General features: G+C 52.4%; 10 protein-coding genes across 10 annotated transcripts; 4 read left to right on the forward strand and 6 right to left on the reverse strand.

The window, feature by feature from the left end:
- Positions 1 to 320: 320 nt before the first annotated feature.
- KD926_004090 (copper fist DNA binding domain protein) lies at positions 321 to 2,112 on the reverse strand (the record flags this gene model as incomplete). Its single annotated transcript, XM_053096263.1, has 3 exons — positions 321 to 1,714; positions 1,771 to 1,870; positions 1,960 to 2,112. The coding sequence occupies 3 exons, from the start codon at positions 2,110 to 2,112 to the stop codon at positions 321 to 323; spliced, it is 1,647 nt and encodes a 548-aa protein (XP_052961233.1).
- Positions 2,113 to 6,922: 4,810 nt separating this feature from the next.
- Positions 6,923 to 8,485, reverse strand: KD926_004091 (putative alanine aminotransferase; the record flags this gene model as incomplete). Its single annotated transcript, XM_053096274.1, has 2 exons — positions 6,923 to 7,177; positions 7,241 to 8,485. The coding sequence occupies 2 exons, from the start codon at positions 8,483 to 8,485 to the stop codon at positions 6,923 to 6,925; spliced, it is 1,500 nt and encodes a 499-aa protein (XP_052961234.1).
- A 1,464-nt stretch (positions 8,486 to 9,949) lies between these two features.
- On the reverse strand, positions 9,950 to 11,551 carry KD926_004092 (proteasome regulatory particle lid subunit RPN7; the record flags this gene model as incomplete). Its single annotated transcript, XM_053096285.1, has 3 exons — positions 9,950 to 10,142; positions 10,203 to 11,023; positions 11,096 to 11,551. 3 exons carry the CDS (start codon positions 11,549 to 11,551, stop codon positions 9,950 to 9,952), a joined length of 1,470 nt encoding a protein of 489 aa, XP_052961235.1.
- A 1,345-nt stretch (positions 11,552 to 12,896) lies between these two features.
- Positions 12,897 to 14,696, forward strand: KD926_004093 (putative MFS phospholipid transporter (Git1); the record flags this gene model as incomplete). Its single annotated transcript, XM_053096296.1, has 6 exons — positions 12,897 to 13,073; positions 13,158 to 13,756; positions 13,811 to 13,829; positions 13,878 to 14,188; positions 14,241 to 14,511; positions 14,604 to 14,696. The coding sequence occupies 6 exons, from the start codon at positions 12,897 to 12,899 to the stop codon at positions 14,694 to 14,696; spliced, it is 1,470 nt and encodes a 489-aa protein (XP_052961236.1).
- A 1,191-nt stretch (positions 14,697 to 15,887) lies between these two features.
- On the forward strand, positions 15,888 to 16,865 carry KD926_004094 (PEX11 family protein; the record flags this gene model as incomplete). Its single annotated transcript, XM_053096307.1, has 3 exons — positions 15,888 to 15,954; positions 16,160 to 16,637; positions 16,703 to 16,865. 3 exons carry the CDS (start codon positions 15,888 to 15,890, stop codon positions 16,863 to 16,865), a joined length of 708 nt encoding a protein of 235 aa, XP_052961237.1.
- Positions 16,866 to 17,371: 506 nt separating this feature from the next.
- Positions 17,372 to 18,582, reverse strand: KD926_004095 (SDR family NAD(P)-dependent oxidoreductase; the record flags this gene model as incomplete). Its single annotated transcript, XM_053096318.1, has 4 exons — positions 17,372 to 17,631; positions 17,778 to 18,057; positions 18,188 to 18,439; positions 18,532 to 18,582. 4 exons carry the CDS (start codon positions 18,580 to 18,582, stop codon positions 17,372 to 17,374), a joined length of 843 nt encoding a protein of 280 aa, XP_052961238.1.
- Positions 18,583 to 19,322: 740 nt separating this feature from the next.
- KD926_004096 (uncharacterized protein) lies at positions 19,323 to 21,044 on the reverse strand (the record flags this gene model as incomplete). The annotated part of the gene is made up of 3 exons (XM_053096329.1): positions 19,323 to 20,445; positions 20,509 to 20,757; positions 20,827 to 21,044. The coding sequence occupies 3 exons, from the start codon at positions 21,042 to 21,044 to the stop codon at positions 19,323 to 19,325; spliced, it is 1,590 nt and encodes a 529-aa protein (XP_052961239.1).
- A 459-nt stretch (positions 21,045 to 21,503) lies between these two features.
- Positions 21,504 to 24,477, forward strand: KD926_004097 (polyketide synthase; the record flags this gene model as incomplete). The annotated part of the gene is made up of 4 exons (XM_053096340.1): positions 21,504 to 22,591; positions 22,662 to 23,073; positions 23,136 to 23,492; positions 23,638 to 24,477. The coding sequence occupies 4 exons, from the start codon at positions 21,504 to 21,506 to the stop codon at positions 24,475 to 24,477; spliced, it is 2,697 nt and encodes an 898-aa protein (XP_052961240.1).
- A 65-nt stretch (positions 24,478 to 24,542) lies between these two features.
- Positions 24,543 to 25,216, reverse strand: KD926_004098 (carboxymuconolactone decarboxylase family protein; the record flags this gene model as incomplete). Its single annotated transcript, XM_053096352.1, has 2 exons — positions 24,543 to 24,999; positions 25,065 to 25,216. 2 exons carry the CDS (start codon positions 25,214 to 25,216, stop codon positions 24,543 to 24,545), a joined length of 609 nt encoding a protein of 202 aa, XP_052961241.1.
- Positions 25,217 to 25,559: 343 nt separating this feature from the next.
- Positions 25,560 to 27,082, forward strand: KD926_004099 (uncharacterized protein; the record flags this gene model as incomplete). Its single annotated transcript, XM_053096363.1, has 4 exons — positions 25,560 to 25,607; positions 25,687 to 26,010; positions 26,230 to 26,375; positions 26,482 to 27,082. The coding sequence occupies 4 exons, from the start codon at positions 25,560 to 25,562 to the stop codon at positions 27,080 to 27,082; spliced, it is 1,119 nt and encodes a 372-aa protein (XP_052961242.1).
- Positions 27,083 to 27,977: the final 895 nt, after the last annotated feature.

Raw genomic sequence — 27,977 nt, forward strand, 5'->3', positions numbered from 1 at the left:
ATCAATAATCAAAACATAAACATGGAAGTAGAAAATATAGATAGAAAATATAGATAGAAGATATATATAAATCCAAAATAATAAACAAATCTTTATAAATTCACTGCTATAGTATAATTTTGTCACTCGGACTGAGGCTAATTGAACAAAGATAAATCAGGCATTTATCATCATCTCTCATCAAGGTCGTGAAGGACGTCGGTGTCGTCACTCAGACGGTGTGGAGGTGGTGGTAAGGTGCCGCAACAAAGCCCAGAAATAAGCATGCGCGCCCCCCTGCCCGCCATGGGTAAAGGTGAAGAAGGAAGAGAAGAAAACAATCATTGTACCCATGACGGCGGATAGTAATTATTCCCGTTGTCATCCATTGAGGTCGCCCCCGGATCAAACAAGGCCGCGGGCCAGATCGAGTCCGTGGCAGATGTCGTCATCGGCAAGCTCGACGTGGGTGTTGTCATCGGCTTGAACGCTTCGGCCTCTGACATGGCATAGACCTCCTGCGAGGGGAGCGGCTTGGAATCCATGCCCATGTTCGCCTGGAGTTGGTGCTCCAAGGCAGCCGTCGATTCGTTGGCGGATTTGAGGAAATCGTCGATGTTGATGGAATCCAGATGGTTCGACGACAAGAGCTGCGCCTGCGGCAGACCGATGAACGACGAGGCGGAACTGATACGGAAGTTGTCCATATCTGATCCTTCACTGCCGCTGTGGAGATCGGAGAGATCGGCGCCCGCGTGTCCGATACCGGAGAAGGGTCCGAAATCCTCCACCTCCGAGATGTCGCCCGACGACGACGGAGCCGGCAAGCCGGTGGCCATTGAGTTGTAGTCGAAGCTGGCGTAGGAGGGAGCTTGCGTACTGGTCGCAGCCGGAACGTCCGACGAGTACAGGGGGAAGCTGGACCAGTCGACGGGTGGGGCGCTGAACCCCGCGGAGTGGAGGGGCAGGTCGGCTTCCGGCGAGGTGAAGTAGGACTCTTTGTAGGGATCTTGAAAAGCCATACAGTTCACTGGGGACGTATTCGTTGTTGGGAACGACGAATATGACGAGACGTCGAGAGGGGGGACACTGGTCACGAGTTGATCCAGAGGCGTCTTGCCCATCGGCTGCTGCACGGACGTCGTCGGTTCGGCAGGCGCGCTGCGATCTGTGGACTCCTCCAAGGGTTGAGCCGGAGGAAAGAAGGACGAGAGATCGAGCGGAGGCATAGATGTCGGAACATCCTCCGTAGCAAGGACGGGGGCACTATCGGGAGACCCATGTTCGGATTTGACGCGGCGTTGAGGACCCAGGGGACCAGACATCTGCTCGGGAAACTGCGGGGTTGCAAACGGTAGCGGCGGCGGCTGTTGTTGCTGCTGTTGCTGTTCGTTCATGAAGGCAGCTTGACTTAACGGCAGATGGTCGATGGATCGTCGAGCCACGTCGGACGTCGCATGGATGGTATGCGATCGCGGTATCGTGTAAGGAAGGCCGCACTTGTGAGCCATGTCATTGTGTTTGTGAGCCGGCTTGTGGTGACCATCCCGAAAGATGGTGAGCGTGCTTTCGGACTTGGTCGACGTCAACTGGGGTTTCTTGGGTAGCTCCGGTAGAGTGGCATGCGGTGGCGGAGGCAGACCCGTCTCCGGGACAGGATCGAGGTGGGGTTCCTTTTTCAGCGCGCAGGTGCAACGTAGCCCATGGGAGCAGCCACATCTTGTACGAGAATCCTCTGTGAAATGCAGATCAGAAAACAATGAACCGAACTACCATCGCCAACATGCTCACGCTTGAGATCCCGCTTGTCAACAGCGTGGGGATCTGAATCATGCTTGTGGCTATTCTTTTTCTTGTCACCACACTCGCACTTGGTGTGGGTTGTCCGTGACTTGCGTAGGCCGCGACAGTGAGCGCATTGAGAGACTGGGCGGCCTTTTTTATTGATGTGGGTCAAGGGGCGGTCTGGACGAAGAGGACAGTTTCATTCCGAGTTAGTTTGGTTTCGATCTCTGCTGGCAGGTCTGCGTTGTTCGACGGCGGGGCAATGAGGACAAAGAGACTTACCGCTGTGGTGACAGCTGCTGACACGGTGACCCCGGACGCAAGCTTCACAAGCCCACTTCTCGCCATCGATCAGCATAGCGACGTTACTGGGTAGCGAACATGCGATGATTCGCGACGAGAAATAGAGGAAAATCAAAAGTGAGAAGAGCGAGGAGAGAACTGATACGGACAGATCTCTCGGACAGAAGCGTAAGGTTTGATGGTTTGCTGCTTCGTTCTCCTTCCGATTTGGGTGTGAATTTTTTTTTTTTTCTTTTTTCTTTTTATAGAAAAGGTTCAATCAGCCGAACAGGAATCCCTGTCGGGAAAGAAGCGAAAAGGCCGTCAAGGCGAGAACTCGCGGAAGAGGTGTGCGGTCCGTCGAAGCGATCGGACCGACAGGAACCAAGAAACTCCAACAACGCAGGGGTATCTTCAACGAATATCCCAATGCACCAAAATGATGCCACAGAAAACGCCGGGTTCACCTGTAAAAGGGAGGGGCCGCAACCGAGAACGGGAGGACTAGTAGAGAACACCTTTCAATTAGATTGAAAGGTGGGCGAAGAAAGATATTGAAATCCAGTGGACAGTGGCGAGCGATACTCAAGGTACCGGAGTACCAGGAGTAAGGGTGGTGGTGGTGAGGAGGGGTGGTGGAGAGAGAGAAGTGAAGATAGTCGATCCGGAACTAAGAGGAGGCCCAACAGAACATGGAAAATAATGAAGAGAACAATTCAACAAACAACTAATTCGCGGGGGGCCAAAGCCTACGCACCGTTTGGCGCCGGCCGTGAGACAGGACACCAAAAACCGGCTGTGGCGGCCAAGGGAAAGGGGGAAAGCGATCGATCTGAAGGCAGAGCTGCAAAGACACCCTGGGAGAAGAGAAAAGAAAGAAGAGAGAAAAACAAGAGGAAGGGGGAGAAAAGAAAGAAAAAAAAGAAAAAAGGAAAAGGAGAAAAACGGGGCAAAAAGGCGAGGGAAGGGAAGAGGGGAGAAGGGCGAGAAGAGAAAGCGGGAAGAGAAAGTTGGAAGTGCGTCCGACTCGCCGCAAGGAAAGGGAAAGCGCTCCTGGTCGATCTGCCTGCCCGGACAAGGTACCGTTCGTGTATTCTATAAATACTTTTTTTTTCGTTTTTCTTTCTATGCCCAAGTGCATCCTCTTATTCAATTATTCGGTCATGAGCGCAAGACAAGAAGATTAGATCATAAACCCAGACCATTTTCGCCCTCAATTAATGTGCTATTACATAAATTCCCCATCATCCCCAGGAATGCAATGTCATTCTTCCAGGCCAGACTCTTCCCCAGTTACCTAAGAGCTTCGCAGTACCTGCGTCTACTTGAGCATTACCGTACGGTGACGGTACCGAACTGCGCCGCCTCGTGCTGCGGTTCAGCGCTTTCTCTGTCTTTTCTTTCTGTCAGAACAGGCTGAATCAAGGAGTCCGATCCCCGTCATCCCCGTGTATTGCTTCAGAATGGACGATCTGGTGCACCGGCTGCCTTGCGCCGTGGTCCAGGGACCTATCCGGCAGTTTCATTGGTGGTTGTTCGGTCAACAATCGCGTGGTGATAATGCTGGGAGTCCGGTACACAGTATACTGAATACTGAATAGTCAATCTTCTCCCCCGGTTAGGTAATGGATATTGCATTCCGCCAGACGTGGCCTGGGGTCTCCAATATTTTCCCCATTGAGAAACCGGGCAGGGCATCCTGGCCTTTTTGCCTGAGGTCCTCCCGAGTCCAGAAGTCCGGAGAAGTCCAGTCAGCTCAGCTCAGCTTCCTGCAGCGCACTGGTCACACTGACCGTCCATGTACACCGTATGCAGGCAGGATGGATACTGACTTCCTGACTTACATGAACATCGGTCCTTCGCGGACTCTCACGCAAGGGACCCGAAGTCTTTCCGGTTGACTTCAGCTCGCTCTGTCGCATTCACAATTAATATCCCCTCGAGGCCAAAACCGGGAATATTCGACCCCAACCGCGATTCACGCTGAATTTCGTAACCTAATTCCAAATCGGGTCTTAGGGTTTGTGGCCCTTCCAGCAAGAAACTGAAAAGAAAAGAGAGAAAAAAATAAAACTTGGAGCCCCAGTACGGAGACTAACCAAACTCTGTCTTACGGGCGATGGATCCTCTTACGAAATTCTGGGGCAGAAGCCGGGCCGGTGATGACTTGGCTGCGTGTCGACTTATCTAGGAGCGAAGAGGGGCTCTTCTTTTTTTCCCTTTTCTCCTCGTTAGTGTTCTGTAGACCGAGTTTTGTCCTCGTCGCATCCCCTCATTTTCTTCCTTTTGGGGGGATGCTCGAACGCAATGACTCGAAAATCTCGGCGCCAAACCTAATTCGCTACATCATCGGAGGCGAGGAGCGAGGCCGTCTGAAGACGCTGACTCGTCCGCCGGCAAAGTTTCGTCGCCTCGTTCTAGAAAATCTTTCGGATCTTCCGTGCAGACCGATAGGCGTGGAAACGTGCGGCGCAACAGGCACGGGGATTGGACCGTGGGTGGGCGGCAGGCGTGAACCACGGATAAATGGAAAAGAGTTGGCGTTTGCCCAGGGTTGCCCAGACAGACATGATGACCATACTCTGTACTGGAGTGTACAAAGTACGGAGTGTAGAGGCATCGCGATCGCATCTCAGTCCGCAGTGTACTGACTACAGAGAAGGTGGACGGAGGACCAACCGCATGCCTTCTCCGATCCCGTGACGGGCCAGACGTGGGGTGACGTCATGCCTTCTTCTTCGGGGCGTTTGCAGGCGGTCAGGCGGTCCTGATCGGCCTGGATGCCTGGTCTCTCCACCAATCGCCGTCCCCGCCGGGTCTGCCCGAGTGTAATGCCTGAATTCCTTGAATTGGCCCGCTTGGAGGCGGCCCTTTTGTATCCAGTATCGAATTATCGAGATGTGACGGATCTCCCAGACCAACGTCAACGGCTTGACTGTTCCCTTCCCCCTTGTCAGCCGCCTCACGAAATTCGACACTCCGATCCCACCCCAGCGTCTAGTCTCGACCCGCGGCAGTCGAAAAACCTGAACGGTGAACGCGAAGTGGATCGGCCTCCAATTTTCTACTCTCCCACCTCCAATCCCCCAGACAGTCCCACTTCGCTAGCCGCGGACTGGCGCTAGATGGCGCCGGCCTTGGGGGTTGGTCTTGGTCTAGGAGCCCATTCGCACTGAGACTTTCTCCAGCTGGGGGGATTGGTCCGTCGCGGTGTGTTCGGGCCGCGGTGGATAACCCTCTAACTTAAGGCTACCGAACTCTAGATAGGAATTTGACCGGAGGGGCACTACGGTGTGCTTACGAAGTAGTGCAACTGACCGGTCTAGGAGTGTGCGGGTGACTGACCGGATGACCGTCTTTGATTTGGGTGGCTGCAGCTGATATTGTGAGCCGTACTGACATCGTAGTTACAGAAGATGCGAAGGAGTTGGGTACAGCTTCAAGACAGGACGAGTTTATTTCATGTCTTCTGCAATGTCCAGTCCTGCTATCTCAACCGCTTTTTGTCGACATGAAATACTTCCGACCCACTCAAAATGGAAGAAATTGCGATGAAGGGAATAATAGCCAACGGCCAACACCAATGAATCAGCCTCGGCACTCAACATCGCATAATATGTCAATACAATCAAGCGAAGCTAACCAGACCACAGTTCAACATTACATTTAGTGCCAATCTTGATCGGATCATTTCAGTGACCCATCGCCTCTATCAACTAAACACCCAGGAAGCTACAATGCACGAACGGCTAAACAAGCCATCTATGAGTTCCTCATACATATTTAAAGAGAGAAAAAAACACCCACAGATGCAAGCACCGCCCATCCACGGCTCTAATCGTTCAGTCCAGCCCCGTCTGGAACTAAGCTCATACAGTGCATCAAGCTATCCAAAACTAGAAAGCGTCATGCAGGTCTAGTATGAGGAACCTATACCAGTAGAAGCCGGTAAGCGCCTTTTGCCATCGAGCTCAACCCGCGTATTTATATTCTGGCCTTGATGGCTCGTTCACTCCTGCACTCTCTAATGAAGAGGTATCGTAAGCATGGATTTCGACGCGCCTAGGTACTCGCCGTTCCCTGTGCGATAGTGAAAGCTAGGTATAGTAAAAGTAGTTATGTTCAATAATCTACTCTGTATTTTCTTCAATGAAAGCAGAGAAATGAAGACAGAGGGAAACACCCTCAAAAGAACCACCTATCTGGGGTCCTTGAAACCCCCATTTACCGAACACATACTACTACCTGTTGGCCTGAGGAAGATCAGATAGACCACTTCGTTGTACTAAATGTTGATACATAAGACATAGGCAAGTGTCTCATGGAATCAACGAAGGGAGACCCCTTGTCGTGCTGAGGACACGCATTGATACTAGTAGAATAAGAGTATATGGTATGGCATGATTAATATGAGATTTGATTGCCTACTTGAGAACCCGTGGAGACATTTGTAGCTAGTGAGCTGTGCAGATATTGCATGTAAAATAAGGTAGGTACTAGGTATGCACTTGGGGATCTTCATAATTCCATGCAGGAGAATAAGCGAATGAGGCAAATTGTGGCGAATCCGGCAACATGGGGATGAAACGCTAGAGCCCTACGGTGTAAGCAGAATTGATTGATAAGATCCACTAGCGTAGAGACCTTCTAGCCTGGTAGCTAAGTATATTCCTAGCATGAGGTTATTTCATCCTCATCTGGCCGATCGCTAGGCTTAGCCTATTGCGTATATGAATGGTAATGGTGGTAAATCTGAAACACTGTATTAAACCCCTGTATTCCAATAAATAGTCAACAAGATGTGAAGCTATATATAAGTCTATAAATGTAATTCGTGAGATTCGGTTTGATTCTTTTTCTGTGTCCAAATAGCAGTTTATTTGTATTTGGCCATGAATTCGGCGTGGAACTTCACGATCCGCTCAACCCAGTCGGTACCGGGAGCCAAGAAAGTCGTGCGGAAGTGCAGCGTGTTCTCCTTCTGTCCGAAGCCGGAGCCCGGAACGACGCAGACACCCGTGGCGTCCAGGAGGCGCAGGCAGTAGAACTCGTCAGCAGCGCGCTTCTCCTCGGCGGCGGCCTCGACGGCCTTGGGGGGCAGCGTAATCGTAGGGAAGAGGTACATAGCACCCTGAGTGAAAGGTCGATGTTAGCAACTGACATGAACCGCGGAGTAGATTCAAATATAACATACCTGGGGCTTCTGGCACTCCACACCCTCCATCTTTTGGAAGGCGTTGTACAGGGCCAAGGCGCGCTTGTGCAGACCATCCCGGATGCCGTTGTATTCCTTCTGGTATACCGCGTGGCTGGGAGAGCCCTCCTTAGGCGGGTTGACCATCATCTCCAACAGACACTGTCCGATGACGGGCGGGCACAGCCCGATACTGACGAGCTTGTAAATCTGGGCGGCGACCTCGGGGTCAAATCCAACCAGTTCGAAGTAACCACCACGGTGGCCACACTCGCCAACCATACCCTTGGACACACTGTGCAGGGAGACCAGCTCCACGTTGTCGTACTTGCCGGGCTGCTCCTGCTGCAGCTGGCGCAACTTCTTCTTGAACGAGATGAATTCACCTTCGAAGACGTTGGTCTGGTAGACCTCATCGGCGATCACCACCAGCTTCTCCTCAGCGGCGACGTCAAGCACGCTCTTGATGTCATCCGCACCCAGAGATGCACCGGTGGGGTTGCCAGGGTTAATGACCACGATGGAGCGGACGTCCGTGCCATTGCTCTTGGCCTTCTCCAAGGATGTCCGGATGGCATTCACGTCGGTACCCCAGGCCTTCTCCTCTTCCAGGAGGTAGGGAACGCACTGCGCATTGAGAAGGGAAAGAGTGGCGGTGTAAAGGGGGTATTGAGGGATGGGAACGAGAACACCGGCCTGGGGTCCGTTGCAGATAACGTTGAGGATGGTGCTGACACCCGACGAAGCACCGGCGCAGAGGAAAAGGTCCGAGGGGTTGGCAGGGAATCCGTCACGCTCCTCGATGAACTTGGCGACGCTGTTCCGGATGACCGGGGCACCCTGGCTGTGACTGTACGCTCCCACGCTCTGCACGTCGGCAAGAAGGACCTTGGCGCGGTCGATGACGTCCTGTTCGTATCCGAAGGATGTATGGAGGGCCTCGGGGTTGTCCAGCAACAGGGGGTTCTCGAGCAGACTGAGGACTTGACGGAAGAAGGTGATGGGCTTTTGGTCGAGTTGTTGCGGGTTGCCGATGTTGGCGAAGATAACGCTGTCGAAGGGCAACGACTTGTCTCCCTGGGCCAACTTCACCCGGTATTCCTCCGCCTTGACGGCAAGCTCACCACGGACGGCATACTTGGCTTCCTTGACGTGGGGGTTGATGTTATCGGGGTTCAGGCAGCGAGTAGCCTGAGCACACAAGGTGCGCTTGGTAGTGTAGGAGACGGTCGTCTGAGCCGACATGGTGGGAACTGTAGTCGGAGGAAGAGAGATTGGTTAGTATAGGTGAATCATTCGAGAATGGGACCAGTGGAGGGACCGCCACGTTTTGTACTGGAGTGAGGAAGTCACATCCCCCCTCTCGAGTGGGTAAAAGACAACAGGATGCGGGAACGGGCCCGGGGGATGTCACGAGAGAGAGGGGAATGGCGTGGGCGTATGACGGCCGAGAAAGCGCAGCGGCATTAAACGGGGATCCAATGGTGCAACGCTGGCAGGCGATCGGGACCCAACCGGGCGATTTCCCGAAACACTTGACGTACCTGAAAGGGACTTGGAACTAGAAGCCCCGGCGGGAAACGAGCAGAAGGCCCGCGGGATGTGCTGACGGCGCATCAGGTCAGCGCCATTCGGCCGGGAAATCGAGCATCGTAGCGGAGAGGCCCGCACGTGCGCCGCGAGCTTATACTGCCAGCTCATCTTGTCACTTTCCTTATCCTTATGATGCCCCTAGGACTTGGTCGAGACAGCCAATTACTTGCGCGATTTCCTTCCTTACTCCACCTTTCGTGGGAGGGGTTGGTGGCCAGACGTGGGGAGATTCAGGGGGAAATTGACACTGAGAAACCTGCCGTCGACTCGTAGCCACAGTAAGAGAAGGACGCAAGGAGATAATTGGAATTGTCTTCACACAGAAAGAAGAAATAAAACAAAAAAAAAAAAAAAGGTAAAGGCGGAAAACACACGAGTTCCCTTTGGGCGGGCGGTGAATCCCGCGCTGAGTCATCGCCAGGTATCGGTGGATGCGATAAGACATTGTTCTACTTCAGAGATACACACATACTGCATAGATGGAGTGTTGTCACTCAATATTCCTCTCCACAGCAATACTGATGCCCTCGTTGACTCCTCCTATGGTCGAATTGACTGCAGGAACGCCGACAGCCTTCGTGGCTCCCCGAACCAGGCCACGCCAAACTCAGCGAACGCCTCCGCTTTCTTCCCCACGAAGAGGCTTCCGGCGCCGCCCGACGTCGGCTGCCTCCCCGTGACTCCTGCTTGCTCTCCTCGACCTCCCTGGGCTATGACTTCATGCTCCATGCTGCATGCTCTCCGGATACGAGATCTTAGGTAAAAGATCTACTCTCTACCAACTGCTAAAGATCATGGTTCCACCACCAATACGACTCTATGAATAATCCCTCAGATCGCGTGGATCCCAGATGGAAGATGCAAGATGCTCGGACGCTTGGTTTCGGCCCACTCTACGGTCAAATCCAATCACATGCGATCAGGCGATTCGAGGTCATGTTGTCTTCTGTCATTAATTGTATGATACAGCAGCCTCACTTGCTTTTTTGCTCTAATAACGATCACAAAGAACAAATAAATAACCCTAGGCTTCATCCGTCACGGCTCTCCGGAGAGACCGAGTGAGGGAACGGCACCCGTATCAATTCATCTCGCTCATATCTCTTGTCCGTCTCTCTAGCTCCGTTCGCTTCCCCTCAGGCGCACGGTCTGACCGTACTTCTGGAGCTTCGTGATCAGAGCATCACCGTGCTTGACCACATCGGCATACTGCTTGTTCTTGTCGTCTGGTCGGTTCGTCTCGATGATGCCGTTGACCCGGTCGATGGTGCAGGAGATGCGGTTGCTGGCGATAAACTTGGCCAGGTCCCTACATATTTGAGTTAGATCGGTCATTGTAAATCAACCTTGTGGGGGACGTAGAACTCACCGGTCCAAGAAGTCTACCGTCACGCCGAAGTCATTGGCCATGCTGGTCAGTCCCACAACTCGGTAGCTCTGGAGCAGCTGCTGGTAGGCGCGCAGTCTCATCTCGCGGACAAACCACGCACGGTGTTCGTGCAGGTATCGATCTTGGGTCAGGAACTTGTCTTCCACGGCCGCCAAGGCGACGAAGAATGTGCGGTAGTTGCCGTTGTACAGGCTGTTGACCAAATCGGCGAGGGATGTGAAGTCCACCGGGGTTTCGGCTTCGGCCTGGATGCCAGAACCGGTGGCGAACATGGTCAGGTTGACGGCGGTCGTAGCGGCACCCGGCGTGCTGCTGGCAGTGGATGCATCTTTCATATCCTCGTCTCCGGGTCCGGAAGACACCTCACCGGTCAGAGCGGCGAGCCGATCTTCCCCGGATCCCAGGATGGCCCTGATCTCTGGCGCGTCCACGACCTTGGCCTTGAAGTCAACTCGCTTCAGCGATAGCGATCCAGCGAGGACAGAGTAGATGACTAGGGCGGAATAGCTGCACAGTTCGTAACTCGTGAAAGTAGACAGACTGTCGAGAAGGAGAGGGGCAGCCAGGCTGTAGGAACGGATGGTAAGCAGGTGCAGTCCCTTGTAGGCCTTCAGACGATTCCTTCGGTCCCAATCCCCGCCGCTCTCGACCAAGGTTTCCGCCCGCTCGATGCTCTTCTTGACAAACAGAGAGTCGCCGAAGAACAATCCGATCCGGATCATCGCCATCACCAGGTCGATCTTCGTTCCCAAAAACGTCGTCTTCTCCAGAAGGGCCTCGTGGGATTCGATCGCTTTGTCCTATACAAGCGTAATTCCAGTTAGATTGCTACTGAGCCTAGATTAGAGCGACGGGTCCTTCAGAACACTCACCTTGTCGCCCACCTTCGCCCAGAACTCAGCACGTTTCCCCCTCGCGGCCAGAACCTCCGTCTCACCGGCGGCCTCCTCCGCGTCGTCTTCCTCCTTCTGGAGGGTCTCCAACTCTTTCCGGTTATCCTCAACTAGCGATTGATATAGAGCCTCATCCCAGGGGAACTCGATCTTCTGCGGCGACTTCCGAGATGCCAGCAGATTCGACGTAATCAAGGTCTTGGCGGAGCCGCCCTGGTGCTGAGGGACGCCTTCCCCGGTGTGGTTCAGAATTCCTTCGACAGGGTGTGCGAGGTGTCGGTAGAACGGGGCCATCTTGTTCTCGGAGATGACGCTCTGGACCTTCTTCAGCGATGCCTGCTGCACCGTCTGGGTGCACGACGGGTTGGACAGGTTGAAGACATGTTGGGCGAGGACGAGGTCAGGGTGCTTTATGTACTGCGGATCGGACCCCATGCTGGCGACTGGAGGTGCGATACGAGAGGTGGAAGTCGAAAGAGGTGATGGGTGGGATGCGAGCGATGGAGTGGTAGGGTGGAGGTTGCAAAAGGGTTAGTTGTTGATGAGGCAGGATCCATCACATTACCAAGTAACCAACCTACGTAGCTGACCCGAGCTCAGCTGGCCGAACGTTTGTCCGCTCCGAGGGTACGGGTCACATGACGGGCATCTTTCCGCCCGGGACTTCGAACATTATGAGCATCTTCCTAAACTAAACTAAACTTCATTATTGTTGTCATCTCCATTGAAATTATTCATCTATCATGGATACTCTTGCAGCCTTGTGCCATCATTAAGTCAGAGATCAGAGCACTATATAGCCAGACTAGAACCATTCTTCTATGATTTCAATCAAGCAATTTCCCGTGTCTTCTGAAAATATATTTCCCCGTCATTCGCGGTAGATTGACATGCCACCTGCTTGACCATTCACCGGAACGTATCCAGTACATCAGTGCTCTATACACATGTTCGGCCACATTACTTATATATTTCGACGGATGCGACAGTCAATGTCAAGGCAAGCCTGACGCGAAGATGAATCTACAGGATGTGCTCTGCTTTGTCTCCCAGCCGAGGTGGATGCTAAGCCTTAGGCGGAAACCCGGTGGGACCGCCAGACGCCCTACGGAGGCCCTTGCACCAATCAGCCACGGACGGCGGGTCGTCATCTGCAGTTGATCGAGAAATCCAAGAGTTGTCCATGTCTACGGGGCATGCGACATCCTTCTGAAGTGGTGGAGTGCGTTCGACATGCCTACCACGTGCGGCGAGAGTCAACGCTGTCTGGACCTCCAACTGGACCGGTGAACCTTTTCCTTCCAAGTCGTAACCATAAATTGGGGGCCGGAGAGACAGCGCCGGGTCACCCCAGCTCAAGCATCGAGTTGGGCCAATAACGAGGCCCCCGGCGAAGCTTAGCGTGGGTTGTCTCTGGCAGGCAGAGATAACAGTTCTGTAAGGAAATGCAACTTAATGTCCCTCTCGGATGGCACTATGCTCGAATCGTACTCGGAGAGTCACCTTACCATCCGGTTTGTCTTCGAAGGATTTCCACCATGGACCTGGTCAAGGCTGTCCCGCTCCAATTTTCTCTCTTTCCCATTTTTCTTAATTTAAGACTTCTCTGCCCCTTCGTGGCTTTCTGTCACCGTGTCCCATTTCTATCTTCTACGGTTCTCCTTTCCGCTCCGCCTCGTATTTCTGTGTTACCAAGTTGAAGAGAGCGAGAGTTCCTTCACCAAAAGTTAACCCCACCTCTACAGGGTACCACCAAGTAACCCAGAAATCACGTCGCATTATGGACCCCAAAACAGAACACAAGGTCGCCGAGACGTCTCCTGAAAAAGGCCCTGAGTCATTCGACGCAGTACCCTTGGAAGGTGGACAGGAGAAAATACAGAAGGGTCGTTGGGAGCGCAGTTGGCCCACCATCGCTTGCGGTGCCGGTTTGTTTTCCGATGGTTATCTTAATGGAGTATGTTCGACTTCTTCTAGAGCCTGGTTTGGCAGATCGCATGCTCTCTTTGCTTCGAATCCTTGCGGCTAACTTGAAATCAAGGTCATCGGTCCAGTCAACACCATCCTCGGCCAAATCTACCCCGATAGCTACAAAAACTCTCCAGCCAGTCAGAATGTCGCCGCCATCACTTTCGCGGGAACGGTGCTTGGGCAGCTGGTGTTCGGATACCTTAGCGATCACTGGTCGCGCAAATGGTCCCTGATGATCTCTACAATTATTTTGATCTTATTCGGTGCCTTGAGTGCGGGCTCCTACGGACTTCATGGTAGTACTTACGGCATGTTTGCCGCTCTGACTGCGTATCGATTCTTTCTGGGTATTGGAATCGGTGGCGAGTATCCTGCCGGCTCCGTGGCTGCAGCCGAGAATACAAACGAACTGAAGAGCGGCCATCGGAATCGGTGGTTCATCATGTTCAGCAACTTTCAGATCGACTTCGCCTACGTCGTGTCTGCGTTGGTGGCCATGATCTTGGTGCTGATCTTCTCGGAAGATCATCTGCGTGCGGTCTGGCGTATAGCGTTAGGGCTGGGTGTGATTCCGCCCTTGAGCTTGTTCTATCTGCGATTGAAGTTGAACGAGCCCGAGCAGTTTGACAAGGAGCGCATGCACAAGTTCCCCATTTGGTTGATTGTCAAGTGAGTATTCGTCGGTCGCCTTGGATCCTATCTGTTGCCTAACAATTGTTCTAGATTCTACTGGAAACGCCTGGTGCGATTGCCCCTGATTGTTGTCTAATCAATCTACTAATTGGCATAGACTGTCGTCTCTCTCATCTGGTTTATCTACGACTTCTCGGCTTATTCTTTCAACATCTACTCTTCAAAGTGGGTGGCGATTATCTTGGGGGACAGCGCTCCGTTGTGGAAGTCCTTCGGCTGGACCACGGTTACCAACGCCTTTTATATCCCGGGATCTTTCCTGGGTGCATTGGCGAGTGACTGGATTGGGCCTCGCAATACTCTGGCTCTTGGTGTCGGCCTGCAAGGTATCATCGGGTTCATCATGTCCGGCTGCTATAAATATCTTGCCACCCCCCAGAACGTTGCGGCATTTGTCGTAGTATTCGGGTAAGTTTCTCCGTCGAGGTCAAGTGTATGTGTCTCTAACTCTCGAGCCTAGTATTTTCTCAGCTCTCGGTGAGTTCGGACCAGGTGACAACATTGGACTGTGTGCTGCAAAGACCAGCGCGACGGCTATCCGAGGACAGTACTATGCAATCGCGGCGGCGGCGGGTAAGATCGGTGCTTTTGTGGGCACCTATGTGATACCCATTATCCAGAATAATGCCCCCAACGAGATTCGCTCTGGCCAGGATCCGTTTTTCGTGTCGAGCGCGTTGTGCATCTTCAGTGCTGCGCTGGCATTCTTCCTTCTCCCCCAGATTACGCAGGTATGTGAAGAGTTTTTATTCCATGGCGTCTCTCATTCATCGGTCATCGGTCGCGTGCCAGTGGAAGACCGTCTCGGACTGACACGGCCTAGGAAACCATCGGCGAGGAAGACGCGAAATTCCGTGCCTTCCTCGAAGCCAATGGATACGACACCACGACCCTGGGCAACAGAGAGCAGCAATAGTCGGTTTTTGCGGCTACATCTTTGATTGCCGACCTCTCTGCTGCGCCTGTGTTGTCATCCCTTCAACTATTTCGCCCATACAGCGCCAAAAACCAGCCCCCTTGCGACATTTACCTGCGGTGATTCCATGCGACAAGACCGATGATTTCCCCCTTGCGGCCATTGCGGATAACCCTTGCGACATCTACCCGACGTCAACCCCGAAGTTCCAGAAGCGGAGTTCCAGAAGCGACACGGCGAGAATGAGAGATTTGCCTCGACAATGTTTTCAGTAGTAGTCCACACCAAGGACGGGGACCCCAAGCGACAAGAAGTATTGCCCGGAAGCGAGATGACTGGTAGAAAAGACAGACGCGACCTGGATCTGAAATATCATGAAGATTCCGAGGGATTTGGTCATGTCCGTGATGTTGATGTTGATGTTGATGATGTATCCTTATCCTCAAACCGAATGGACGGCTCTTCACGTGCCTAGCATGTGAAAGCCCTGTGTCACATGATTCCAACCAAACAGTGTAAACAGGTTGCGGCCTGAGGGAAGCGCTGTCCTAAAGAGGTAGTTTCTTCCGCCTGCCCGTAGAGTACCAAAGAAGGGGATAGATCATAAGGAGTAGATCTTAGATGGTAGACCTGGTCTCTAGGTGGGACTGCACGCTCAGTCGGATCGCTTATCTCGAGCCGTACAATCCCCGAGATGCCCGAGAGAATTCCGTTGTGCTGATTCGGAGTCAGTCACTCTGACGAGGTTGCGTCATGCTTCATCTCAGGTGGAAAATTGTAATAGATTTACCTTTATGATTGAAATAGAATTCTGATAGACACTGCCCGTAGAACGTAACGGCAGTCCGCGGGCCACATTCCCGGAAGCAGAGCAACCGAGGTTCGCAGATGTCACGAAAAGCGATCGCCGACGGTTCATCAATTACCGACCTTCCATTCATCTCCCGCTCCCTCTCCACCCCCGTCTTTTCTCTCCCCATCTCCTTTCCTTATCTCCATCTGTACCTCAACCATATCCATCTGTCGGCCATCTACTCCTCGGTACTTGCCAGCTGGGCTGTCATTTAATCCTACCGTCTCATCGTCGCTTCTCGCCGTCTATTCTACCTTCCCCGCGGAATTCAGCTCCCGGACTCTGCACGACTGAACTCACGAACCTCCCTCGAACCAAAAGATCTATAATCGCCCAAGATGGTCGCCGAAACTCTGGTCCATCACCCTGCCTTGGCACACTACTTGCGTTTTGTCGCGACGACTGGTACGTGGGGTTCTTCCTTTTTCCCGTTTTGCTTTCGTTTTCGCGTCGGAGAGCGCAGAAATCAAGCACGCAGAAGACATGGTTACTCGGCCGATTGTCTTCCGCGCACCAAAATAAACCCAACGAGAAAACACAACCCATCCCCGACCTCAGCGCCAACCCTCATCCCGCACGACAAGAGACTAACTCACTTCTGTAAATGCAGTCGGCCGTGACAAGATCCTGCGCACCCTGCAGTACTTCTCGCGTTTCTACGCTTGGTACCTGTACCGCACCAACCGGCCCCAGGCCTCCATCGACCCCTACAATGCCGTGAAGAAGCAGTTCGGCACGACGCGCAAGATCCTGCGTATCGGCAAGTTCATCGAGCATCTCAAGGCGGCCGCCGTCGCCCTGGACAACAAGGGCCCCGTCGACCCCGTCCTCCGCTACCTGGCCGTCGGTCGCCAGCTCGGATACGCCGGCTACCTGACCCTGGACAGCATCCAGGTCATCGACGTGATTGGCATCCGCAAGCTGGCCTCCGCCAAGCGGTTGTCGGATAACGCCTACCGGTGCTGGCTGGCCGGATTGGTCTGCAGCTCGATTGCCAGCGTCTACACTATCTGGAGACTGCAGGAGAAGTCGAAGACTATTGACCTCAAGGAGGGTGAGGGTGTTGTGGAGGCGAAGAAGTTGCAGAAGTGGGTTTCCCTGCCTGGTGTCTTGTGCCTGTGCAAATTAGAGTGTGCTAACGAAATGGATGTAGGGAGCGCTCGACTGCTCGTACCCAGCTCATCTCGGACGTGTGCGACTTGGCCATCCCCGCCTCTACTCTGGGATTGATCTCGCTCGACGACGGCCTTGTCGGTATCGCTGGTACGATCAGCAGTTTGATCGGCGTGGTGTCGCAGTGGAAGAAGACCGCATAAACGTGAGGCATAAGGGGGTAGGAGTAAAGACCGACATTGGATGATTTGGATTGATGATTTATGCCGGTTTGTATATTACATGGGTTAGATGGTCGAATCGACAAGATGGCCGATGACCTCGTGGTTCGAAGTCGAGATGAATGACTCGAGAAGAGTGAGTCAAAAGACGGGATATGGGTATGACTCAGGGATTTGCTCTGATTTTGGCGTGCCTTCCACTTAGGACAGTTTGGCGGCATAAATTTTTATTTTTATTTTCTCTTTCTATGAATATATTAGTGAAATAATCATGGGAATGGCACATTTTTAGTTGACACTTGACGTTTGCATATTCGCGAAGACTAATTTTCTACTTTGCAAGAGCCCTATATCTACGTCTACTTGTTCCTCGGTGCCGAGTGTCATGGATTGCCTGTTAGGTTCTTATTTCAACATGCAGTCCTCCAGTCTACTTATCAGAGAGGCCTTGACAAAAAGACTCTAAGCCCGACTTATCTCAGATTCGATCAAAAAAGCCTCACCGTCGTCGTCACCGCCGCATCAATCACAATACTCGTCCCGTTGATATAGCTCGCCGCCGGACTCACCAAGAAGGCAATCGTATCCGACACCTCGTCGCTCTCCGCGGCGCGCTTGATCGGCACAATCGCCGAGATCTGCGCCGCTACTTGGGGGTTACTCTGCATTTCGACGTCCAGCAAGGGCGTACGGACCCAGCTCGGACAGACGGCGTTGCATCTGATTCCTTCGGGGGCGTGATCGAGGCCTAGATTGAATGGCATCCGTTAATACTCGGTCTTCGTTTCTGTTTTCTCCTTCTTTCGTTCGTTGCTTCAATGTTTCCTTCTTTTATATGAAGGATGATATAGACGGCAAAGCAACCTCCGGGAGAAAGGAAACAAAAGAACATACCAGCCATCTTCGTCAACCCCATAACCGCATGCTTTGACACGGTATAAGACATCTTCCCGGGCAACCCGGCGAACGAGTTCGCAGACGCGATGTTCACAATGGCTCCGCGGCCGATGTCACGCATACCGTTACGTCCTTGAACTTGTCGTGGGGTCTGCTTGCGCATGGCGGCGCATTGCGCGCGGACACAGAGCATCATCCCCTTGGTGTTGATGTTCATGATGCGCTCGAAGTTATCGATGTCGGTTTCTGAGAAGGGGGTGAGGATGCCGTTGTCGATCTTGAGGAGGTTCATTTGTTAGATATTTGATAGGTCATGGTAGGGGAAAAGGAAGGGTATAGATCCTAGAACTAGAACGGGGAGTAAAAAGGGATTAGATAGATAGGTTAGGGGAAAAAAGAAAACCCACCCCAGCTCCATTCACGCAGTAATCCAAGCGTCCAAAAGTGTTAACCACGAAGTCGACCATCTCCTGGACATCTTGCGCGTCAGTGACGTTCACGGTGAACGTGGTGGCCGTGTAGTCCTTGTTCGAGGCATATTTCTTGCTTTCTTCGGCGGACTGTTCGGCGGTCTCTTCGTTCATGTCCGCGAATACGACCACTTTTGCGCCGGCTTCGGCCAGAGAGAAGGCGGCTTGTTGGCCGATTCCTCGTCCGGACTGATTAGAGAAGTGGATTCTGTCAGCATCGGTCTCGGGGTATGGGCAGAACGCCGCGCGAGCGATCAAGGAAGCTGGGGAGAGGGGGGAACACTAACACCGACAACGAGGGCAACACCATCGAGTTGGGTATTGATGATCATAGTGCACGGATAATTGCGAGTATTGGACAAATGAATTTGTGTTTGGGTACTTCGTTTATGACAAGTTGCCTCCTTTATATACATACATTCCCCCGCACCCCTCACTATACAGTCAGATAAGCCTATGGGAGATATGGGAGACTCTAGCACCTACCTGCATTAGTTATCTATCAGGGAACTGAAGGCTGAGGTGAGTTGATGTCGCTGATCATGTTTGTTTGGGTGGGAACAACGCCACGATGTAACGTTTGGCCCCCGGGATCTGCAATGGCCCGCCAGCCTATACTTACTGCATCTATGTATAGAGCAAAAAAACATACAACAAAGAATCGCAAAGCCACCGAGCGATCAGGGTTGGAATTTTCAGCGGCTATCCGGTCCATATCACACAGTCTTGGGCCTATACCCAGTGAGACGGGGCTCTGCGTTGCTAGTCCCGGGCCAGCCTGACTCGCGCAGCAAAGGCAACAAAGAAGTGTGTTTCTGGCCTCCAGCCCAATGGCCAACCAACCTAGAGGGTGGAGAGAACCAAAATACCTGGTTCCTGCCTGAACCGGCCTAGCAAGCTCCATGTGCGGCTGAGCGGCCAGGTAGCCTGACCTGTTCTACGCATAGAGTAGGTGGAAAGCGAGGTACTGTGTAGTAGGAGACAGGGTTTCAAATCATCCATTCAATAATATCGGTTCTAGATATAACTAGACTCTCTAATGCAGCGTGACTTCACCAATGTGTGGGTAGCTCTAGCCAACGACCCCGGCACTGTTCTTACTGGCTTCCTCCGCAACAAACAATTTCTCCCTTTTCATGAACGTCGCCAAGATCAATGAAAGCCCTGCCGCAGCAATCATCATGATGAAGACCTCCGAGATGGTATCCGCAATCGCTTCGAGAACTCGAGCCCTCGCTGTCGCCGACAAAGTGGTGAAGAAGGAGCCTCGTGCCCCGGAGATCGCCTGTTGGATGGCATCGCGGGATGCCTGCGGTAAGACCAGCGCAATGCCATGCGTGGCACGGTTGATGAAAATGCTATTCGAGATCATAAGCGTCAACGCGATGCTGCCGACCTGGCCGACGCCGATGAAAGCCACCGCCTGTGACAACCGCTGCGGCGCGGCTTTGACCTGGGCCACGGCGAATCCGGCCTGCGAGTAGAGTCCAACCCCCAAGGCCGTGAGAGCCGAGAAACCGTAGATGTTGCGAGATGGCATCCCGACGTGGATCGTGTAGAGCAGACAACTGCCGATCAGAGCCAGGATCGAGCCCAAGACATACCAAGGCATATAGTATCCCACTTTCGCCATGAGGGCTCCGTTTAGCATCACGGCGAACACGAGGACGAGGACGAATGGAAGCAGACGCACGCCGCTGCCCAGGACGCCTTCGTTTTCCGCGAACTGGAAGAATAATGGAATGAAGTAGATGGGGATCGTCACAATAGCTTGTGCACTGGCCATCTGTGCAAACAGAACCACCATTTCCCAGGATCGGAGGAGGTCGACGGGGAATAACCGGTGCTCTGGGGTGGTGAGCAGAGCAAACATCTGCTGGATAGTAAATGATATCCAGAGCACCCCGGTGCAGACAAACAGCCCAATGATCTGCCCGCTATTCCAGGCGAAAACGGCCCCTCCGAACGAGACGGCCATAATCAGAGAGGCAATGGCCCCGGCACTGAGGATGGCTCCTGCAAAGTCCAAATCGCGCGCTCTGGAGAGAAAACTCAGCCCCGGACGAGGATTTGATTCGGGAAGCAGGAAAATATAAACGGGTGCCGCTACGCCTCCGATGCAGAGATTGATATAAAAGGACCATCTCCAGGTGGCAGAGCTGTCGGTGAACGCGCCGCCGATAATAGGCCCAAGTCTAGGTAAGGATTTTAGTTGGCTCTTTGAATGCTGCCGAAAGTCAGAAGTGTCCGTAACGTACATTGTACCAATTCCCCAAGTTAACCCCACTAATCCAAGATAGATTGGTCGTTCAGTCTCGGTCGTCAATGTTGACACCATATTGATTGTGCCCAGATAGATGCTCATGCCGCCAATCCCGCAGATGGCACGTCCAATAATGAGAGCATCAAGAGTGGGCGCTGCACCGCATACTGCAGAGCCGACTTCAAAGATCACGACTCCTCCAATGAACAAAAGCTTGTTGTTGAAATGACTATACAGCTGCCCCCTGTATACCCATAAAAGTTAATCCCTACTTACCCAGCCGGAGGATGAGGAAGAAGAATGAAAAACATACCAAGGAAGGTTGGTAGCTACTGCCCCCAAAGAAAAGGAAACAGAGATCCATGGTAATTTCTCGATGTGCCCTAGAGTATCGATAATACTGGGCTGCACATTGGCCACGATAGTGTTATCCAAGGCAAAGAGAAATAAAGCTGCCAGAAGCGAAGATACCAGCAAAAGCCACGAGATGGACTTGAGCTGGCGGGACTGGGGTTTCTCGATAGTTTTCATGGTGAGCGATGGAACCTCGTCGGCGAAGAAATGATTTGGACTAGAAAAAATGACTAGATTTCAGTCTCTTTATAACCCAAGCAGACTGGACACAACACAATAGGGAGGGAGGCGTAGCTACAAGAGCGGTTGAATCGAGCTCACAGTATGGGCTACCGTGGGATGAAATTGCGAAGTGGATTGCTTCTAAATGGGGCTATCAACGAGTATACTACTGCCAACTGAAACGTACATGGTTAGAATGGGATAGGTAGAAACAAAACACGCCTTGCTGCATATAATATTATAGCTTCTCTGTTTTTGTTTGCTGCCCCTGCCCCTGCAGCAACTGGAAAGTCTATGGTGGTAGCCACTCAATAGTTCAAGCGCCCATTGTTACCATTCAGGTGCCAACAGCCAGTAAAATCCCTTGACTGTAATGGTGGAAGGTTGGATCCTTTGGCTACGCCTGGCCTCTCGATGTGCCATACTCGGTTTTTCGAGGCTCATGGCACAGGAACGCTAATTGGTGATCCGATTGAGGTCGGCACGATTTTTGATTGCTTCCAGGGCCACCGCACTGCACTGAGCCCTTTGTATGTTGGGTCTGTAAAGACTAATATTGGACACCTGGAGGGTGCTAGTGGTATAGCTGGCGTTATCAAGTCTGTTATAGTCGTCGAGAGTAGCGTGATTCCCCCAAATGCCAACTTCGAGCGTTTGAACCCCAGGCTTGCTGCCTATTCTTGTATCGAATTTCCTCAGAGATGTGTTGCCTGGCCTGAAGGCGACATCCGGCGAGTGCCCATCAACTCATTTGGATACGGCGGTAGTAACTGTCACATTGTTCTCGATGATGCATACAGTTATCTTCGTCGGCACGGCTTATCTGGTAATCACCGGACCGCCGTGGTACCCTCTGAAGCATTGGAAAATAGCTTCTTGACTGCTCCACATCTAAATTCCGGTTTCACAGCCCCTCATCAATCGTTGGGGCTGTCAAATACCCCGAAATTGCTCGTGTGGTCAGCTAATAGCGAGGCGTCTTTGAAGGAAATTCTCGTTAGATGGCAAGAATATTTCCGGAGAGCTTGCCAGCACAAAGATCCTACATGGCTGAGTAACGTCACATATATACTCGACTCGCCACGAAGCATAATGGCGTGGAAAGCGTACGCGGTGGTTGAATCTGCTTCGGAGTTAGTAGATGTTCAGCAGATAGCGCCAAAGCCCCAAACGCAATCTACCCCGAGTCAAGCCCCTCGCCTAGCATTTGCGTTTACGGGTCAGGGCGCACAGTGGTACGGCATGGGCCGGGAGCTTCTAGCTTACGAGAGGTTTTCTCGCGTAGTGGATGAAGCGGAAGCGCTTTATCGTGAATTAGGATGCTCATGGTCCGTCCGAGAAGAGATGCTTAAGGACGAAAACGAATCAAGCATCGATGCAGCCGATATCTCGCAATCATTGACTGCCATCCTCCAGATAGGGATCGTGGACCTTCTGGAATCCTTCAATGTCGTGCCTTGTCTGTTGTCGGGCATTCGATGGGCGAGATTGCTGCCGCGTAAGTCAGCACCTAAATTTCTTTAGTTAATATAGTTTTGCCAACCGTGACCGATCTTGTTTTCTGCTATTCAGATACGCTGCTGGTATTCTCACCCGACAGTCGGCACTCCTCTTAGCATACTATCGCGGAACCTGCGTAATGCGACTCAGCAAGGAAAATGCAAGGAGAGGAGCAATGCTAGCTGTCGGATTATCAGCTGATGAGATCAAGCCTTATCCAGGGCGATTGCATAGCCAAAGCAAGTGCTCCATTGTCGTGGCTTGCGTAAATAGTCCACATAACGTTACAGTCTCAGGGCCGGAATCCGAAGTTCAAATTTTGCATCAAGTCCTTCTCTGCGATAATGTTTTTGTGCACCGTTTGCGTGCCAGAGTGGCATACCATTCTCTCGAAATGAGATACATTGCTAATGACTGCCTGCGGTTATTTTCCGGATTGAAGTCGCCAGCAATGACAGAAGATAGCATTCCTATGGTATCATCTGTTACTGGTGCATTTCATCTCGCTGGCTTTTTGAAGTTCTCTCCGTTTCCGGGGAGAAATAGTCGCTGAACTGTGAGGGTGTGATCGAGGCCCATCATTCAACGGGCGAAAGTATAAACCCGACCCTATCACAGTGCCAACGAGGATATTGGGATGCTCGAGATGGGGCATGTGGGTACAAGATGAGCGCGCCAGACGTTTACCGCACGTTCAAAGACAATGGATTCTACTACGGACCCTCATGTCAAGGAATTCAAGATACCTACCACGACAGCGCCAGTCATGCCACGACGGCCATCTGTCTAGATCGGCCACTGTGTCTCGACCCGGTGCATCTTGACTACGTGATTCATCCGGCGACATTGGATGCAATGTTTCAGCTAACATTGGTGACATTGATGTCAGATGGCGCTTGCAGCGTACCAACACAAGCAATCACATCCATCGATAGACTCTGGGTGACAAAGAATGGGCTACAACTCTCGCAGGATACCGTTTTGACATCGGCAAAGCTTGAATGAGCTGCATCGAATGGATAGAAATGCCCAGTTGCTAACTAACTAGGATATCATGTATGAGAACATGACATTAGAGGACTGGCATCTTGCAATTGACCCCAAGGTTACCGGATCCTGGAACTTACATTCTGTTCTGCCTCGCGACATGGATTTTTTCATCCTCACATCCTCGATAACTGGGATTTTGGGCCAGGCCACACAAATCAATTACGCTGCGGCCAGCACGTACCAAGACTCGCTAGCCCATTATCGCCTATCTCAGGGCGAACATGCTATTTCCATTGACTTGGGGATTCTCCTCACCGGTGGCTTGCTCTCACAAAGACAAGGGTTAGTGGACAGACTGGTGTCTACGAACCTCTATGAGCCGATATCGGAAGCCGAGATCCTCGCTTTGTTCGACTATATTTGTGACCCAGCGCTGAGCGGCCGGTTATCTCCCCAAATAATCACCGGGATTGTTCGTCCTTCCCGGGCGGCTGATAGAGCCCCCAGTCCGGCGTTTCTCCATCCAACCTGGAGCCTCAGTCTCGCCCTCTCCGCCCCCGAGACCAGCAATATCGAGCGTTCAGCAGAAGAGGCTGATACTCAAGCGTCCCTCAGTCAGGCTGGATCCGTTGCCGAAGCAGCCGAAATCATTGTGCATACAGTAGCGGGCCGCTTCTGCCGTACCAGTCTGACCCCAAAAGAAAAGTTAGATCTTGATGTGCCGTTGCATGTCGCCGGGGCGGACTCACTTACAGCAGTAGACCTCCGGAATTGGATTCTAAAGGAATTCGCCGTGGATGTGCCCGTATTTGACATTTTGGGGGATAGTTCGGTGCATGAACTAGGATTGACAATTGCTCTTGAGTGGAAGAAACGGTTACAATCATCTGCGGCCTGATCAGGCGATACCTATGTATATAGAGAGATATTTGAATAGGGTAGGCCCATTTTGATCTCCGCGACCTACTGCCAATGTCTTGACTTCGCAACAAACGCACCCTCAGCAGCGACAGGAACTTCGCCGTTCGAGATATTACACAACATGGAAACATAAATAAACCCGCTAACAATGTGGGCCAAACCAACCATTCGATCACGACTGAGTGCACTCTTTGCGCTGTCAAAAACTGCACTGTCCATTGGGCCTCGCAACTGGGCCAGCTTCAACGCAAAGCTATACACCTCTGCCTCGGACTCGCTAAGACCATTCGGTACTTCGCCATCGACGGCTTGCTGCACCTGCTCCTGGGACAGCCCCACCGCAGTAGCCACTTGGGAGTGCGCGTACAACACGTATGGTGCGTCATATTCTGCCAGGACTGCCAGTATGGCCAGTTCTTTCTCACGCAGCGTGAGCCGCTGCTGTCGAGTCACGGTCAACGCTAGGTTGAACCACGGCTCTGCTATTTCGGGCGTGTATCTAGATTCATTGCGTAAGACTGTTTGTAATCCGGTTTTACAGAAGACGGTGTGGGTGTCACCTACAAGAGAGGCGAGTACGGACCCAGGATCGTTCCGGAGGACCCTTTCCATTCAATGTGGGACGGCACCTTAGAGAATACCTCTGCAACTCCATTTTCGATTACATCGTGAGCCGCGGTGCGTTCTTGCGGGGGGATGGCTGGAAAGCGAGACATGGTGAGGGGATGGGCTGGGCCGCAAAGTATTTGTCCTTCTTGAAAAGGGAAGGGGGGTCTATGGGCCCCAGCAGTTACTTAAATAAAGCACTGCGCCCACAGACAATCCACATCATCTGCTTGTCAGCGTGATAAGACATGCATATGCATATGGCCCCCGCATGAGAGTCTTACCTCCTTGATCTCACGCTTGCCTCCTCAATCCCCAGGGGATACTCTCAGCGGCCGAGCTATAAAATGGTGGCGGAATACATGATTTGGCTTCAGGGGTTTCCACTCGCCGCGTGCTTCCCTCTCTTGGCTCTTGAGTAAGCAGCTCTCTTCTTACGTGATCTACCAGTAAATGTCGTCTCTTCATGGCTTGGCCCCAGTCCGCAAGGATGTGATCATCGTAAGCAATCCCCTCCATAAATGAAAACCGGAAGAAAAGGCGGGATTATCTGGCACGACTGCGATCTGACTATGAGCAGATCGGAGGATCGCTTTCCGGCCTCTTGCACGGCATCATCCTGCACCGTCTCGGATGCTCCGTACGGATTCTGGAAAAATCCCCACGAAGTACTCCCGTATCCCACATGGCAGGGGTGGCGTTGGGACCCGACGTGCTGCAATTTTTATCACGGTTCGACTGTGTCCAAGACGTTGCAAGTCTGGGAATTCCTTCAGAGCTTCTTCAATCGTTGGATTCCAATGGCCAGCCACACCCGTTTTTGTACGCTACCAGGATCATGTCCTCTTGGGGTGCCCTGTACTTCCGCCTGCGTGCCAACTATGACGGCCTATCTAGTGAATATGTCAGCCATGCTCCTGGACCCTTGCCGCTAGAGGGGGACTCGGCCCGAGCCAGAGCACAATATCCTACGGGGCAACATGTCAGGGATTGTCGATGCCACCACCGGCGCAACGTGCCATCACACGGCCGACTTGGTATTGGGGGCAGACGGACCGAACTCCTTTCTGGTTGATTCTGCCAGTAGTCATATGCTTGTGTCCTAAGTGCATTCCTCGACCAGAAGAATGCGGTGGCTCGACGATATGCGGGATACGTAGCCTGGAGGGGTGTGGTTCGAGAGAGCGAGGTCAGCGACGAGACGCAGCATATCTTCCGAAAGAACATCACATATTCCGTCCTCAAATCCCACGGCGCGCATGTCATTGTGTAAGGGAGCTCTTTTTTACTTTTTACCTTTCTCCCCGCTCAACTTCTTTTTTGTCCCCTTCGACAGTTCCCTTTCCACTGACCCGCAACACTGTCCGCCCTGCAGGTACTATATCCCCGGTGAAGCCGGATCCGTAGAGCCGGGCCAACGCTTGCTCAACTTCTGCTGGTACTCCAACGAGAACACCTCCCATCTCGACTCGATCCTCACCGACACCTCCGGCCATAAACACCGCATCACAGTCCCGCCACATAGACTCCGACCCGAGATCTGGGCTCGCCAGCAGAAACTCGCCGAGACCATCCTCGCCCCACCCTACCTGGAGATCGTGCGAAAGATATCCGCCCCGTTCGTGCATCTTATCACCGACCACTGCTCGCCACAGGCGTCGTTCCTGAACGGCAAAGTGCTTCTGGTAGGGGATGCATCCGCGCTCCTGCGCCCACATATTGCCTTCTCGACCAACCAGGCGGCGTACCAGGCTGGTCTGACGGAGCGCCTGGTGAAGGGGGACATACGCCTCGACGAATGGGAGTACCAAGTTACAGTGGCAACGCATCTACACTGGCGGCGCAGCGTGTGGTTTGGGAATTTTTTCCAGCGGTCGTGGCCGTCGGCCCTATGGAGTGCCGTGCTGTATTGGGCTCTGGTGGTGGTGAATGCGATCCGTACCTGGATGGGGTGGTTACCAAAGCAGGCGGTTTAATTGTCGTGTTGGGGCCAGTTCACTATACAGAACGCGTTCCAGTGGATTATGGAAACTTCGCCGCGTGATGGAGTTCCACATTTCGAAGAATGATGCAATATGAAAGTTAACGATAAAACGGATCAAACAGTCGTCTCAATAGCTTTCAGGTACAATAATAACAAATAAACCATAGTAGACTCGTTCCATACATGAAAGAATAGATGAACTTCAAGCTATCAGTATGACGCATGGGCCAACTATGTATGCATCTGAATGCCTGAAAGTTCAAGGCACCAGCCTCCCGAAGCGGCTTTAATCTTTGATCCATTCTGAAGCCAGGTCATAGAATGAAGGGAAATTTGGTACGAGAAATTCCACCATTTAAGAATGCGGATTTCTTGGTGGGGGAGATCAGAAGCACCGAGTACTTCCAGTAGCAGGATAATTCAACAAAGTGGATATCTCGTGAATTTCTTCGTTATCATCAATACAATTCTGGCAAAGAACCAGAAGTCCATAAACAAAACTGACCCCCAAAACCCTACCCCCTGCCGACCGAACTAAACTCCAACTCCCATCCACCGATCGTCCCGAATCAAATCATCTCTCCGCTGGTGCATTTAAACAGGGCAAGTCTAGGTATTCCCGTCAGCGCTTCGTTTCCAATCAAGGTGGTTTTCCACCAGGACAGGAAATGTACCTTTCCGCAAGAACCGCAAGTCTTGGTCTCCCCGGGGATGGGGGCGCTGCAGGAGGGGCAAGCAGTGTGGCCGGACATTTTGTTTGTTTTGGTGGGGTTGGTGGTTGGGTCTATGGAGGTGAAGCGTTAGGCAAATGTTTATGCACAGGGAGTGGTATACGGTCAACTTACTGGATAGGTCAAATAGGAAGGGAAAGCAGAGAGTTGAATAGT

Source organism: Aspergillus affinis (genome assembly GCF_023601865.1).
Source record: "Aspergillus affinis strain CMG 70 chromosome Unknown NODE_1_length_919884_cov_86_970707, whole genome shotgun sequence".
NCBI classification, from domain to species: Eukaryota; Fungi; Ascomycota; class Eurotiomycetes; order Eurotiales; family Aspergillaceae; genus Aspergillus; species Aspergillus affinis.